General features: G+C 33.8%; 1 protein-coding gene across 1 annotated transcript; it reads right to left on the reverse strand.

Annotated features, from left to right (window-relative positions):
- Positions 1 to 1,849: 1,849 nt before the first annotated feature.
- Positions 1,850 to 10,439, reverse strand: LOC149218872 (uncharacterized). The gene is made up of 10 exons (XM_089382497.1): positions 10,035 to 10,439; positions 9,729 to 9,915; positions 9,514 to 9,596; positions 9,297 to 9,409; positions 7,838 to 7,970; positions 7,569 to 7,727; positions 7,318 to 7,470; positions 2,218 to 2,297; positions 2,069 to 2,118; positions 1,850 to 1,980 (listed from the first exon to the last, which is right to left on the reverse strand). The coding sequence occupies exons 1-10, from the start codon at positions 10,437 to 10,439 to the stop codon at positions 1,850 to 1,852; spliced, it is 1,494 nt and encodes a 497-aa protein (XP_089238623.1).
- Between the last annotated feature and the right edge of the window lie 7,076 nt (positions 10,440 to 17,515).

Genomic DNA, 17,515 nt, shown 5'->3' on the forward strand with positions numbered 1-17,515 from the left:
TATGTTTTTGCTTTTGATTTTATTATCTTTTAATTTGACTTTTTTCTTTCCCTATTTTATATTCTGATTTTTCCATATTTACACTCGTCTCTTACTTCGACTTTTATTTCTTATTTTATATTATGATTTTTCAATATTTACAACTCATCTAGTCTATCTGAACTATTCTATTATTTTTAAAATAATAGTACATTAACTGCCATACCACACTAGTTTAAAATATTTTTAAAAATTAATTTAAGATATGGGAAAATAAAAAGCTTTAGTTCCTGGTGGAAGGATCAAAATCTCGAGTCATAGAGGTTATCCAAGTCATCTGGATTGAGGTGAGCTTAAGAATCTGTGATAATAATTAAGGTAAACAAAGTGACCTGGCTTCCTCGCCATGCAACCTCGAACTAACGTTTAACGCACAGAGTCCGACGGAAAACAGAAAAATATCGTCATGAGTCTCCGTCTCCACCTCTTTAAACTCTGCTGTGTTTCCCAGCTATGCCTGGAATAGCCTGCATTTGCTCCATGGAAGTATGACCTTCCTTGCTATTCTATTAATGTTTTCACTTGTGGGCAACACCTATTGTGCCCCAGTTAGAAGTTCTCCATTCCGCTTTTCTCCACGGCCAAAATGAAAAGCCAATACTGCATTTGCCCTGGCCTCTGCTGCAAAATACAGTGTGAGAAACTACACACAAATTCTCGACCATTTTAACTTTGTTCCCGAGAGGTATCAGACCTTTCAACGGTAATATAATCTCATCAATTTTGCCCACTTGGGCGGGCAGCTTCGACCAAATCTCCGATTTGTGTATCCAGGAAACGATGGTTTTACTGAATGGTTCACAGAAAACGCAGGTTTCACGTTGGACATTGCCCCCACAGTTTAAGGTCATGCTTGCCTTCGTTAAGGTATTATATGGCCTAAACATCCAGGGGCACCTGTTTTGAGAAAATATGCATGAGAATTTGAAAATTGTAATTTTACTAAGTGTACTGGTATGCTTTAGCCCCACTTAATAGGGGATGGCATGTTTTTAAACATAAAATAAAAAGGTTAATTTTTGAGTGGCACCATTTTTGTATGTGGATTTTTATTGAGGTAATTTTGTATCATTGGAAATGTGTGTTTTTTAAGAATAATGCTAAAATATGAGGTGTTTAAGTAAATATCATTTGATGCCTCAAAACTGAAAGGTTTAAGACTTAATTTGTCAAACTGGAAAGGTTGGTAAAAATGGTCTTATGTGCTTATTCTTCCACATTTTCTATTCTGAAAAAATCAAGATGGATGAAAAATAAAATAATAATTCAATCCAAATCACAAGTGCCATTCACTAAATGTGAGAAAAAACTTAGAAAGTTTCATAGTAATTCTGACTTTTATAATAAAAAAAAAATCTTAATTGATTTCACTATTTCTACCTCTACCAAGGTATGAGGAATCCCCCCACATATATATATATATATTTCTCATAAAATATTATTATTTATATTTAATAAAAAAATAGATGTCATAATTTTTCTCCCCACATGACCAATTATAAGGTCATTGTGCCTCTTTCTTCAATACCCTTTCTTCCTATAAAATTTTTCTCATATATATTTTTTAAATATTACTATTTATATTTAATAAAAAGGATAAATGGCATAATTTTATTCCATGATAGACCAATTAGAAGGTCATTATGACTATTATTTTAGACAATACAACAAATGCAAACGTTGGTGCACTGAAATAACAAGACACTCCTGCATATTAATCAGGGGTTCCGGAGATTAGATTCTTATTGTAGACAATACAGCAAATGCAAACGTTGATGTACTGAAATTACAGCACAACCTTGAATATTGATCAGGAGTTCCGAAGGTCCACGTAGTATTGTTGAAGCCACCTTTTGATTATTGTAATTTCTTTCTTTCTGATATCTTTGAGCCATTTTGGATCATCTTTTGTTGCGAATCTCAGATCTATGTGATGCGCCCCTTCGTAAAATAAACCACCAGTTAAATCAATTGCAAAACCGAAAAATACTATGTAATTTTCTTGTGCAGTTAATGAAATTTGTATTACCTTGTTTTGCAACAATTGCAATTACGCTTTCGTTTATATCCTCCAACACCCTGCAGTGTACGCACAAATAGAATCACTGTGATTTTAAAAGCACTGTGCCCCAATATAAAACATTTCAATGAAATGTTAACAACAAATAATGCTCATACCCTCCACCACTCCATGGATCTCGCAATCCATTGAAAAATATTATATTGCTCGCAAAGTGTTTAAGAACTCTCTTGATATGCTGCAAAAAAATATCAGAGATCACCCACACTCAATATCGTTTATCACTTTTGAATTTTAAAATTAATTACTTTATTTCTATATGAAATGAATTTATAAATCATACAAGATATGAAATATTGTTTGTCAAAGTGTTTATAAGAACATGCTCAATAGTTCCCCGAGGATAAAAAAGAACATGCTTAATAGTTTAAAATAGAAGTCAAATTTAGATAAAGTGATTGGATGCAGAGGGGTTTTTTCTCTATGTGAATAAAGTTCTAAATTCTTAACCATCGAGAGATTAAAAAAATCTAATCACATATTAATTTTATATCAACAGTAAAATTATTAATTTATATTTTCAAAGAAAAGTGAATTATTGATCTCCCATGATAAGTTACTTTAGCAATAGAACTTTAACCACCTGAACTAACCCACAAAACTATATTTATTAATTGATTTGTAATATAAAATTATTAATTAATACTAATTTATATTAATTAATTAAAAATGAAAACATGATATATCTAATTTTTATGTTTTTAATACTTACATATTAGACAAAAAATATTTAAAAATAATTTAAGAAAATGTGAAGAACAAGCGAATATGTTATATACGCAGATATGAGTATGAAAGTTGTTTGAAATTATATGTCTATCCTATTTAATAGTAATCCAATGAGTATGAAAGTTGTTTGAAATTATATGTCTACCATATTTAATAGTAATACACTAGCACTTACATGAGAAACACATGGAAGTTATATATGTGTTCATGGTTATGAAAATTGCAACACAACATCATAAAGGAACAAACATAACCCAACATCACAATGGGACAAACATAATTAAATATTACAATGTGACAAACACATCCCAAAGTGGTAGTATGATAAACATATTTTAATGGAGCAATGTGACAAACATAAACCAATGGAAAAATGAGTCAAACATAGCCCAATTCTGAAATGTGACAATCATGGTCCAACATGGTCAATAGTGATCAAACATGGTGAAAGATGGTGAAAGATGGTCATCCATGATCAATCATAGTCAACCATAAGTAACATGGCCATCCATGGTAACCCATTGTCTACCATGGTTTGTCATTTCCATCCATGGTCAACATAGCATCCAACAACGAAATGAGTTGAACATTTCCCAATATCACAATTTGACGAACATGGTTGAACAATAGTCAACCATTGAAAACATTGTCAATCATAGTCAACCATAGAGAACATGGACAATCATGGTCCACCATGGACAACTATAGATGCCATGGTCTACCCATAGTCAACTATGACCAACATGGTAAAAAATGGTTAGTCATGGTTACCATTGTCTCTCTAGTCAACCAAGGTCAACCATAATCTATCATAGAAAACTATGGTTAACTACAATCAATGATAGTTAATACATTCAACCATGGTCAATGATAGTCAACATTTTCAACCATGGTCAACATGACCATCTATGACCAATAATAGGAAACAATGACAAACCATGGTCAACCATAGTCCATCATAAGCTATAATAGTGAATTATCTTTAAACGTGGTCAACATGGTCACCCATAGTCAACTGTATATTTTGACCATATTAAACCCTCCTCAACCATAACTTGACCATATTTAACCGTAATCAACCATAGTCAACTACAGCTTACTAATCCTCCCCACACATATCGACCATAAGCTAGCATAACTACATTAGTAAAAGTGGTTGATATACCCCAATCAACACCATTTTCACCTTTCATACACATATTAGGACTTGAAAATGGAGCCAATCAATATATATCAACCACTTTCATTAATGTTGTTGTGCTAGTATATACATATATGGGTATGACAGTTGCATAAACTTGAATGTCCAACATATTTCATAGTAATACACTGTGGATGTGAAGAACAAACTAAAGTTACATATGTGTGTGGGGTAGTATGAAAGTTGCATGAACTTACATGTCCACTATATTCAATAGTAATCCACTTATGTGAAGATGAAATTAATGTTACATATACCTATGTGAGTATGAAAGTTGTGTAAAATTACATCTCCATCATATTTGGTAGTAATCTAGTGACAATAGAAAAGTTGCATGAACTCCATGTCTATAAGATTTTATAGTAATCCACTGGTGCTTATGTGAAGAAAAAAAATGACATTATAGATTTTTGTGGGTGAGGGAAATATAAAATATATATTTCACCCCACCCCCGCCCATAAATATGCTTTACCTAATAGGGGTGGCAAGTGCGATGGAGGGGGGTCCTCTAGAGCCCTAGAGGACAAATTGAATTAGAATACTCATGGACCCTAACTGAAGTCTCGAATAATCAGGCTAAGATGTATGTGCTACTTCAATGCATCCTTTTTGACATGTCATTTCAAATTGGATCCATTATTAGTGTAGTGAATTCTAATAATAGAGTCCAGACATCTAATATTGGGGACTAGCTCTTCTGAATCAAAATGATCACACTTCCACAAAAGAATTTTAACAATTTTATCTCCAATCCAAAGAATCCAAGTCAAACATGTGCTTAGGATCCTCAATAATGCAGTTGATCACTTGGCCAATCAAGATTTTCTCTTGGTTCCTGGAACCACAACAATCAATGGAACTTGGAGAGAGGCACCATTCCCATGGCATATGTTAGTGGGTAATCATTTCAAAGGTGAACAGTTCAAAGATGCCACATGTGAAGAACATAGTAGTGAAGTGGAGAGAAAAGGATGCATTAAGTTAAGCCACCAAGCGATGGGAATTAGAGGGTGCATAGACTAGTTTCGAGCCATGGTCATATCACAACATACTAGGTATTTAGTCTGACATTTGACATGAGGTTCCAAATGAGACATATGAAATATTATGTGCGATTGAAGTGGGAAATTTAGGACTACATAGCTTCTTTTAGTAATGACCTAGTTGTGGAGTATTAATGACAATATGGGAATGCAGTGTCGTGGATGGGGATGATTAGAGGCATTGATTCTTTTCATACAGAATCTGAGTTGTTGCGTGTTCAAGTTAGTGTGGGTTGCATTTATTTAAATGGTGGAAATAACATTTTATACGTTGCTCAAGATAAAAGAATTTACAGGGCCATTTTGTAGGGCCAAGGCAAGGAATGCAGGTAGAGGTGGATAGAAGAATCAGAGTGCAATACACTCTAGCAAGGATGGAGAAAGCTAAGGGAAGAAGCGATGTGTAGTTTGTGAAACCCTAAGAGCATAGGATGAGCTTCAGATGGAAATTTCCCTGGTAAATAAGAAGGTTAATAGGTTGACAGTCAAGGTGGACACTTTGATGGGCATTTTATCCTCCCATTGTCAGCAACTACATGAGCTCAAAATTGAAATCTAACATCTTCAATGTCAACCCTAATATATCCTAGCAATGAAGCAACAAGAAATTTGGGGTCAAGTAACTGAAGCATCCCTAGTCAAATATGTGCATATAGTCCAAAGTGATCAACCTAACCTTAACTAGGTAGCTCTAGTTAGTCATTTAATCATTACAGATGATTAGGAGACTAGTTTAGATTAAATTTTTACACGTGCCACATCAATGTGTATTTGGGTTAGGGGGTTTCGTCAATTTGTATCCATGAAGGCACTATTGCTGCATAATAGTAAGACAAAGCAGGAGTTTGAAAGCACTATATTTTAGAATTTAAAATTTTTTATGCATACAATATTTGGAAAATATGGATATACTCTCTTTGTGCTATGGCATAATTTTGCAACTATAAAATGTACTTGTTATTGGTAGAATAAAAATTCTTTACCCAATATTTTCTCGCACCCACACCCTAACCCTTGCCCTAATATGTATCATAATGAATATTCTTTACCCATATTTTCCACCACCTCCATCCACACCCTCACCCTCATAAAATATGTTTTACAAAATATTTTCCCCTGGCCCCACCTTCATGCATAGTATGAGAATGGGGGTGGGGGAAATATTGGGTAAAACATATTTATTTTGGGGTTGGCGAATATTGGGTATGCTTTGTGTGGGGGAATAATGGGTAAAGCATATTTATTTGGGGGTGAGGGAATACTTTGTAAAACATATTTATAATAAGTATGATTCACTCCATGTTCCCTCCAATCCTCAACCTCCATTACATATGTGTGTGGATATGAAAGTTGCATAAACTTATATGTCCACAATATTTGGTAGTGATCCAATGACATATTGGGTAAAACATTTTATAAATATGTTTTACCCAAAATTTCTCCCCAACCATAAATATGGTTTAGCCACTGTTATCCCCTTACCCTCAGCCTCACCCTCAAATATTTGGGTAAAACATATTTATAATAAATATGCTTTACCGAATATTTCTTTCCACCGCACCCTCATAAACAACAAATATGTTTTACCCCAAGCCACCCATCTTCATAAAATAAGCTTTCCTTCACTCCACCTTAGGCAACCCAACCCAACCTCACCCCATCTTCATAAAATATGTTTCACCCAATAATTCTCTTCATCCCCACTTTGACCCTCACTCTTACCATCATAAAACATGCTTAACCCAACATTTTCCCTCAACTCCACCCTCATACCTACTATAAAAATAAGATAAAGGTAATTAAAGCATATTTATCTAAAGATAGAGAGACTGTTAAATATACTTTATGTGAAAAAATATTAAATAAAACATATTTATTTGAGATAAAACTATACTAAATAAAACATATTTACAATAAATAAGATTTACTCAATATTCCTTCTCATCCCATTCTAATCTTACATAAATATATTTTATAAATTACATAAATTTATTGAAAACAAATAAATTACTGTTATGATAAATATAATTTACTCAATATTCCTTCCCACTCTAATCCCAACTCTACCTCAGATACATGTGAATATAAAACATACATATGTTCAAGTTGCTTAACTGGCCACCACATTTGGTAGTAACACAGTGGCGCTGATGTGAAGAAAAACATGAAGTTATATATATGTGAGTGGGGAGTGTGCAGGGGTATGAAGGTTGCATGAACTTACCTGTCCACCATATTCCGTAGTAATCCAGTGGCGCCTCGGTCGAACTCCATAGTAATGCTCACAACTAGCCGCAAAATCCTTGTAGTCATATGTTGATTCGGGAAACATACTCGTTGAATCGTCACCCATGGGCATCACCATTTCTGTACAAACCTGCAGCACAATGGAATTAATGAAAACGGAAGGATGCAATCCATAAAACCTAGCTTGAAATACAATAAAATACTTGAAATAGAAAATAAGTATTCAACCTGAAATCCCCAACCATCCTCTCCATGGGGATCAGCGGTGGAACTCAGATCAAAACAAGAGCCGCCGCTCCCACTATAGTTATAATAAATATTTGCTGCTCCGTATAATCGACTCAGGAGGTCTGTACCACCAGAGGGATTATCTATTGCCTTGCACATCTGTGGTTGTATGGGCACAAAACAATGTATAGAGATTACATTTTCTAATCTATTTCTTGCAATTTAAAAATGCAGTGGGTATGGAAGAATATCTGGGGTTCAGCTATTACTTGCTTCACAGGATATGCTGGCAAATTCTGGACAAAATTGGCCGCGTATGGATAGTCTGTCATGGCAGTGTAGGCATAAGCAGAATAAAACCACCCGAACAAATTCTGAGCGATATCCTCATCACTATTTGATCTGAAATAAAGGTGGTTTCTTATGTTAAAACATACATGAGTAAGAATATTTTAGAAATAGCTCTAAATTAAACTTACTAATACATTTCATATTCGAAAATATTTGATAAGCTTTTTAATATAAAAAAAAGCTCTAAACTATACTTACTATTTTTTTTAACAGAGAACTATTTGATAAGCTTTTTAATTTAAAAGCTCTAAACTAAACTTACTATTTTTTTAAGAAAGAACTAGTCGATAAGTTTTTGAATCTATTTTTTTTAGAAAGAACTAGTCGATAAGTTTTTGAATCTATTTTTTTAGAAAGAACTAGTCGATAAGTTTTTGAATTTAAAAGTTCGTTTGGTCCTATATATGTAGGTGGATTTTAAGTTCAAGAGGATATATTTTTCAACTTCCCATCAGACCAGACCCACACATTTTTTCAGGGTACTACCTTCAGATGGGGGCACCAAAAGATCATTGATACAACTACTTATCCAGATTCTATATCAGTGAGGATCCGTGGAACCTGTCACACCAGATCCATTCTTGAGAGACAAACTAGGTCCTCCACAGCAGATCCATTCTTGAGAGACAAACTAGGTCCTCCACAGTTCAGCAGCATGTGAATCCACCAAGATAGGATTTAGTGGACAGTCTGCACTTGCCATTGACTCGGTCCTCCACAGTTCAGCAGCATGTGAATCCACCAAGATAGGATTTAGTGGACAGTCTGCACTTGCCATTGACTCTTCATCGCCAACAGACTTTGTTGAGTTTCTTCAGTGTTATTCATTAGCGTCAAATGTTAGGAGAGATGGGTCTGAGATTAGCTCTTGGATCTTCTTTTCTAAGGCCAGATGTTGATTTACTTCATGCATTGTAACTTTGATTTACTTCATGCATTGTATCTTTTATAGGAGATTGTTTGGTTCTCCTGCTTTGTATATACATCACTGTACTCAACAGTCTCTTTGACCTATTGTGGTCATTAGTTAGACATAAATATAATTATCTTATCTTATTTATCTAAACTATACGTACTAATTATTTTAGAGAGAAAAAACTTCCTTTTATTATGGAAAAAAAAAGAATATTAATGAAAATAAATTTCAATAGCCATAAATGTATTCAAACCAATCATCATCTATCTACTTTCACAAATAGACACATAGAAACAGAAAACCTACTCTAAACAAAACCTACTAAATTACTTCCACATATTTATAAAAAATGTTCAACCAAATTTCTTCTTCTATATTTCTCCATTAAATTTTTCTTTCAACAAATATATTTTAATCTTTAAGACAAAAGAGGCATTTCATAGAGATTCAATATCATTTACTTGCAAATTCTGAGAGACTTTCTCACAGATTTCAGGCCTTTGGAAGTTGATGTCAGGTTATCTATCACATCCCATGACTTTTTTATCACATTGAAGCAGTTCGCACTTTCACTCTGCCAAGTCAATTAAAAGTAATATAGGTCACCCAAGAAAAAGAAGATATATATATAAAAACCTCTCAAGCTACATTCTCCTATAATAATTAGGTAACTCATACCCTAAAGTCCTGAGACACTGTCTTGTCGAAACTCGTTGGAGGCGTGATGTTATCGAAATACAAAATAGGAGCTGAGGACGCGAATGCACCGATTGCGATGTGAGGATACTTCAATCGAAACCAAGCAGCTAACACTGCAAATTAAAAATATTTCTCATCAGTACTTGCCAAGTATAAACACAAGGATCACAGTTAATGAACATATTTCAACTTACTTCCTCCATAAGATCCTCCAAACACAACTACAGGTGAATCCTCTGCTGACAAATTCTTTTTCAGATCTGTAATCAGTGTGGCAAAATCAGCCAAGGCCTGTGTGGAACTTAGGAAGCCTTGGGTACTTGAATTGCTGTAAGCAGCTTCCTGGCCTCCAAATGGCATTGAATGACCATAAAAGCGGTGCTGAAAAGAAGAATTAGGAAACCAATATATGAGCACAGTTACATAAAATCACAATTTTCAAATTCTGATGCATGTTTTTTAAAATCAGGTGCCCCTAAATGATTGGGTCATAATAATACCTCAATGAAGACAAGCAGGGCTTTAAACACTGGGGCAATGTCGAACATGAAGCCTGCGTTTTCTGTGAACCATTCAATAAAACCTTCGTTTCCTGTATACACAAATATCGGAGATTTGCTGGAAGCTCCACCCCAGTGGTCAGAATTGATGAGATATTTCTGTTGAAAGGTCTGATAACTCTCTGGAACGAAAGTAAAATGGTCGAGAATTTGTGTGTAGTATCTCACGCTGTATTTTGCAGCAGAGGCAGAGGCAGAGGCAGATGCAGTACTGGTGTTCCATTTTGGCCGCGGAGAAAAAAGGAATGGAGAAGTTCTACCGGGGGCACAACTGATGGTGCCCACAAGTGAAAGCAATACTATAGCAAGGCAGGCTATTCCATGCAAAGCTGAATACACCGCCATTGATCCAGAGCTAGCTGGAGGAGAAAAACAGCAGAATTTATAGAGACGGAGACGGAGATTCATGGGGATATTTTTCCGTTTTTCGTCAGACTCTGGGAATAAACCTTAGTTCGAGCTTGCATGGAGGAAGCCAGGTTAGTTTGTTTACCTTAATTATTATCATAGATTCTTACGCTAACTTCAATCGATATGACTTCGACAACCTCTCTGACTCGAGATTTTGATACGTTGATCTGGAACTTAACTTTCTATTTTCCCGAATCTCAATATATTTTTTAAATTATTTAAACAAGTATGGTAGGTAGTTCATATCCGAATCTCAAAATAGAATAGTTAGCGATATAGTTTCTATTTTCCCGAATCTCAATATATATTTTAAATTATTTTAAACAATTATGGTACGGTAGTTCTCACTGGATTTCTCAAAATAGAATAGTTATCGATATAGTTGGGAAATGAAATGAAATTTTAAGTGTCTTTCATGAAATTAATAATGGGAATTAGTTCTTAATTGAGCAATAAGAATCAATCTTTGTTTTTCATGGAATGCTAGCTCCAATGTACTCTTTTTGTTGGAGATCACAAGTGAGGTTGAATTCTTGAACATAGTACTTTTTCTTTCTACACAACTCTTTTCCCCATTCACCATAACAAAACTCTTTAAATACTTGCTATTTGTGAGACATGCATTGAGATAAATATTCTATTTTTTAATCCATTTGTTGTTTTGTATCATCCATGATTTCTTTCTTTCACTCATTCCTTTATTGAAATAACTTTAGGCCATCTACCTTCTCCTGTCTACTCAATCTTTGCAAATACTTTATGAGACACACCATAGCAATTGCTTCAATGGAAGTTGCTGGTGTTTCATTGAGTATTATCTCATAAGATCTCATAAGAAACATAACTGTTTATTTCAAACTTGCCCATGACTAAAGGTTTTTGGATTTTCTCAACTTGCTTCCATTTTGACAGGGATGTTGCTAGCCCACAATTGCTCATGTTTCACTGAGCATTATCTCATAAGAAACGGAACCATTTATTTTAAACTTGCCCATGATGAAAGGTTTTTGGATTTTTTCAACTTGCTTCCATTTTGACAGGGATGTTGCTAGCCCACAATTCACGCCCATATAATATCACTGGACAAACTAAGAGCCCAAAAGGAAATATGCTCATAATAAACGGAACCATTTATTTTAAACTTGCCCATGATGAAAGGTTTTTGGATTTTTTCAACTTGCTTCCATTTTGACAGGGATGTTGCTCCCATATAATATCACTGGACAAACTAAGAGCCCAAAAGGAAATATTTGTAAATGTGAAACAAACTAGTGAATGAGTTGTAAATGGGAAAAATATTATAAGTAAAAGAAAAAAGAATGGATACAACTAAAAGCAAAACATATAATTAATAAAAATTGATAAGTTATCTTCAATAATTAAATATTTATTTTATTACTTAATATAAAAAAGTTGAAATAAAAATAAACACGAGCTACATAGTAGATAGTACCTGCAGCATAGGTTAAATATAGTCTAATTAAACAAAAAATAATAATAAAGACAAAGATTTCATGCAAAAATAAAACAATATTATTGAATGCCATCACAAAAAATTAAGAAATATCATTAATATTGTTTATATTAACATACAAAACAATATTGTTGAATGCCATCACCAAAAATTAAGAAATATGATTAATATTGTTTATATTAACATACATATATCTATACCATATATCTATATCTATGTGTGAGTGTTTTATTTTTATTAATATATATAATTGTTTATAATTAAATTTATTAAAAAATATTTTTAAGATAATAATAATTGATTTTAAATTGAAATATTGTGGAAAAATTATAATCCATGAAAAAATCAATAGAAAAATTCAAAAAGTTCAATAAAATGGAAATAAAACAAAAAATAAAAAATTAGTAACTAATAAAAATGAAAGTTACAAAACAACCCATAATAAGACCTCAACCAATCACCTTACAAATAAATAAATTTAGATAATAATAAAAAATAACAAAATTTGAAATTCTAATGTTAAACTATGCATAAGTGTCATAAATTTTTCATCAATGACAAACTAATACCCAATCAAAGGCAAAAATTAAGAAATGTGATTAATATTGTTTATATTAACATGCATACATCTATGTGTGCGTTTTTTTATTTTTATTAATATATGTAATTGTTTATAATTAAATTTATTAAAATATATTTTTAATATAATAATAAGTCATTTTAAAATGAAAATATTGTGAAAAAAATATAATTCATGAAGATAAAAATAATAGAAAAAATCAAAAAGTTAAATAAAAAATAAATAAAACTAAAACCAAGAAATTAGTAACTAATAGAAATGGAAGTTACTAAACAACCCTTAATAATATCTCAACCAATCACCTTACAAATATATAAATTTAAATAATAAGAAAAATTGAATTCCTAATGTTAAACTATGCATATATAATTTTTTGGTCAAAGACAAACTAATACACAAAATTGAATAAATAAATAAGACAAAAGTGAAAAAAAAATACTATCCAATAAAATCATCAAAATAAACATAATTATTAATTAATTAATGCAAAACTTAAAAATGACAATTTTAACAAAAATATAAATTGATGTAAAATAAAAAATATATTGATTTTTATATAGATATGATAATGATGGTGATTAAGGTTCATTAAAAGTTATATGGTCGGTTGAAACCTATGTGGTTTACAATGCGTTAAGAAGGTAAGAGATTAATGAGATTTCTTTAACATTTTATTTGTATAATAAAAAATTGGTATTTTATTTCTATGCTCGATAAGAGGTATTTTATTTCTATGCTGGAAAAGCTATGTGAAGCAATAAAAGAAGCATTCCAAGGTCACCATAGTTTTTCTAACTTAAAAGGTAAAGAATATTGGTATTGTGACAATAGTTTGAAAATTAGAACTAATGTGAGTATAAAATGGACAATATAAGATAAAGTATTTCTTATTTTCCAGCCTCTTAACATTGAAAATGTGACAAATGCTTTTATCTCATGTTGTTTGGGAATTGACCAATCTCAATTTTTTTATTTGCTAATATTGTATTGCCTCACAAAATCATGTTTTCCAATACATCAGTCATCCAACCATCTTAAGCATGTTTGTTGACAAGTGGATTCAACCTGCCCAATGGGAAACCAAAAAATTTTGACCACCTGCCTATAGAATAATTTGTCCAAAACTTCAAAAGTATTAATAACTGAAGCATAATTAAAGTATTTACTGCATAACAATAATAAAAAAAAAGAATTCTAACAAACGTTTCAAAAGCTAAGAATGAGAAGATGTATCAAGTGCTAGATCCTTGGCATTGGATCCTAGAGGAGCTAACATGGTAGTAATGCATGGAATATGGCACTTAATACGAGCTATTCGAGCATCCACTCTCCCAAGATATACCCGTTGGTTTCTCTAGACATGTTTGACATCCTCAACACTTGCCAATACAATGTATCTTTCAACCTGCTTCTAGTAAGGACCTTATCCAATAGGGTTTCCATTCTCCACTATAGTGATAATGCATTAAACTACTACATTTTCCTTCCCTTAGTATGACAAAATTGAGGAACCCACTTCCCAATTTCATCCATTATCTTTGAATTTGAGAAGGCCTACCTATCTTTAGTTGTCAAGGTTTCTAATTGTCAAATTTCGTTATGGGTTTCCAAGGGGATGATCTAATGTAAAGTCTTAGTAGCCTCCCATGCCTATTGTTGGGCTCAATTTCGATCCTGTGGGCCACAACCTCCCCCCCCCCCCCATGTCTCCTTCTCATATGTTGATGTTGCATGTAGTTAATTAGGCATATCCTTCTAAGATCAACACAAAAATGGTCAGGAACAAGAAATTGAAAACAAAGGTAAGGCAAAGTCATAGTGATCGACCAAAATAGGGTGATGAAACCCAAAAGGATTTAGACCCAACTATAGAGAGGGAAATGCAAACAATAAAAAATAAAACAATGTCGGTGCGTGCAAGGCCTGGAAAAAGTGAAAGGATAACTACTACAATGTAGGGATATAGTCCCACTACCACAGCTACACTAGTGAGACAATGAACAAACCCATATAAGAAACCAACACCAGAAGTTGTCTCTAGAAGAGAAAACCCATAACCAAGCACAATACTGACAACTAAAATATCAATAAAGGAAAGCTTTAGAATTACCCAAGATATCATGGCTTGTCTTCATTGAGGGAAGATGGTTGGTGTTGGTTCCAAACCATGTCACCTTAAAATTTTCTCCAAGGGCCTATCAGAACCTAAAGAGGACTCCTAATTTTAAGCTGCAGAAAGCGAAAAAAAATTTCAAATGCAAAAGGAGTTAAAGGGCACAAGGCCTTATCAAGTGGGAACTAGCGGATGAGCCTCAACATGACACCTTGGCAAGAAGGCACACAACACCATGGGCATCGGTGCCAATAATCATGCCTCGCTAGGATCTGGTAGTGGATGTGCATGACCATCCAATGACTTAGGGAGCTCCATTCAAATAACCAAAACGATCAATAACCATGCATGGCAGTGTGAAGGGGGCCATGTGGAACCCTCTCATGCCATTCACACTTCTCCAAGACTTTCAACTATGAGTCCACAGTTTGCGAAAGGGAGCCATGAGTCCCTCCACATTGGCCTCTTATGCACCACAATACGTCATTGTCACCACACCATTCACGCCCACCCTGTCAGCTCCAGCTTGTCATCCATTTAGTCTAACATATAGACCCCATTCCCAGTCATCCTACCATGTCAGCTTGCCATGTGGCATGGCCCACACCATGTTGATGTCATCATGAAATCAACATGGTGTCACCCAAATTTTTGGCCAAATCCAACTCTTCCATGTGTCAAGGGAAAAGGGCAAATGGGCCCATTTCTTTGTCATTTTCTATAGCTAACCTTCCAGCTCAACTTGTGCACACCTATGAACCTTGTTTACCCTATTCCATGCATTTTAGGTGTAAACCTATGAATTTAAACCATAACTTCATCCTCTATCCACAAATTCAACCTTTTAAAACCCATTTCTCACAAAATTTTGCAATAATGAGCTCCAATTTCAAACCCTAGCCATATCCTCATGAAAACATGCATGCACAGAAAAATTATTACTTTCAATGGGGAGATTCAATATGTATATCAAACTGAGCTTATAACACCTTCAACAATATGAATTTACCTTTAAATATGTTAATTCCAAGCCTAATTTGCTCAAGAAACCCCAAATTCGACCTTCTCATGTGCCCTAGCTATTTGCACTGTGCATAAATTTTAAAATTCAAAATATTCTCTCTCCAACTTTTGTCCAATATATTTCTTCCATGTGGCACATCTTCATTGGCCTTCATAATCCTTGAGAATATCCATTTTTTCCTATTATCCCTCTTTATTCAACTAGATATTCTTAATAAGTTGCCCATTTCCAATGGCCTCCTCATCTACTAAAAATTCCACTGGTGTCCAGACAAAAGGGACAGCCAAAGAACTAGAATTTTATGATGGAGACGTAGAAGTTCAGGATCTGATGATAACCACCTTTGATATGAAGACAATCATTCAAGTAGTAACGAGCACCAGTGTAGTGATAGGGGACCGTAATAATATGCATGCCTCAAATTTAGTCTTCGCCATTGTCCCGCAGGTGTCCCACATTCCGAAGATGGTGACCCAGTTTGTAAGCATATACTTTCAAGACAAGAGGGTTATTGTCTCATCCTAGGAAGGAAAGGAAATAATCAGGACAACATCGACTATTATTATAGACATGCTATCATTTCCCAACAGGACATAATTACAAAGGTTAAATAAAGAAGAAATTGAAAAAAAATGGTACACTCTCACAAAAAAGGGTCAAATGATTACCAGTTATGTGAAAGAAGGAGTGGCCCCTCCTTCGATTCATACCCCTTACCATATCAGAAGTTTTTATTCCATATCAAGGTTGTGTTACTTCATGGTTTCCCAAGTTCTGGGTCTTGACACTAATGTCTATATAATTGAGACAATTTTAGGACTCTTGGTATCCTTGTGTCATCTGGCCACCAAGGCTTGCACCAAATTTGATTTCTCGCAATTTTTGTTAGATGAAATTCACTCTCAGATGATAGAGTTTGGAGAAGTAAAGTCCTTCTGCTACCAATCCTATCTAGTCCACCTATTCATCCATCAACAATATTCTTACCTAGAGCACTTGAAACCCAAAATGGTAGATGAATATAATGCCTTGTTACCAGTTTATGAGTGGCTACCAATGTGTAAACACACCTCCTTAACCTCAGAGATGTGTTCATTATGGTAACAAAAATTCCTTGTTATAATTAGAGAAATGGGGTAATTTTTTTTTTTTTACTTTCTTCCAAGTTTCCCAAACTCAACTTGGATGCGATCACCAAAATTGTCTCCATGAGACCTTTCAAGTGATATATATTTTAGTCCTAATCAGACTCCAAGATAGAAAATTAGGATCTTATAAAGTCTTGTTCACTTAAAAAGTGCCACATCTCTTTTCTTGCCATGTGACATCCACATGGTCCCCACGTTGATCTAGATTTATGAAGGAACGAAATGAAATACATATTCAAACCAAAATGTAGAATGAAAAATAACTTCAATTAATATATAGAAACTACTATTTTTTTTTTTACATACATAAGATAAACAAACTTTCTTGGGCAATGGTAGCTTATCTCTAAGAATATATGCAATGACTACATGCCTCCTGAACTATGTTACAATGAGGTTCATATGCCTTTTTATTATTGGAAAACAATGGAAAACCCTAAACATCCAAAAACCTAACCCTAGGAGATGAAGCGCCAAAATTTTGTGGGCCTCGTTAGGATTAGTTGGAACGCCAACTTCCTTAGGTCGTAATTTGGACATATGATCTCCATCTTTCGTGCACAATATTTCATCAGAAATACATATCCAAGGAAAACGAATCTTTCTAGAAAGCCCCTACCTAATGGTTAATGAGATTGATACGTTTTCTGAAAAATGTCATTTAGGGCCTC

The sequence above is a fragment of the Pinus tabuliformis genome, chromosome Q (assembly GCF_031772625.1).
Source record: "Pinus tabuliformis cultivar Carrire ecotype Pingquan chromosome Q, CPIR1, whole genome shotgun sequence".
Classification (NCBI taxonomy): Eukaryota; Viridiplantae; Streptophyta; class Pinopsida; order Pinales; family Pinaceae; genus Pinus; species Pinus tabuliformis.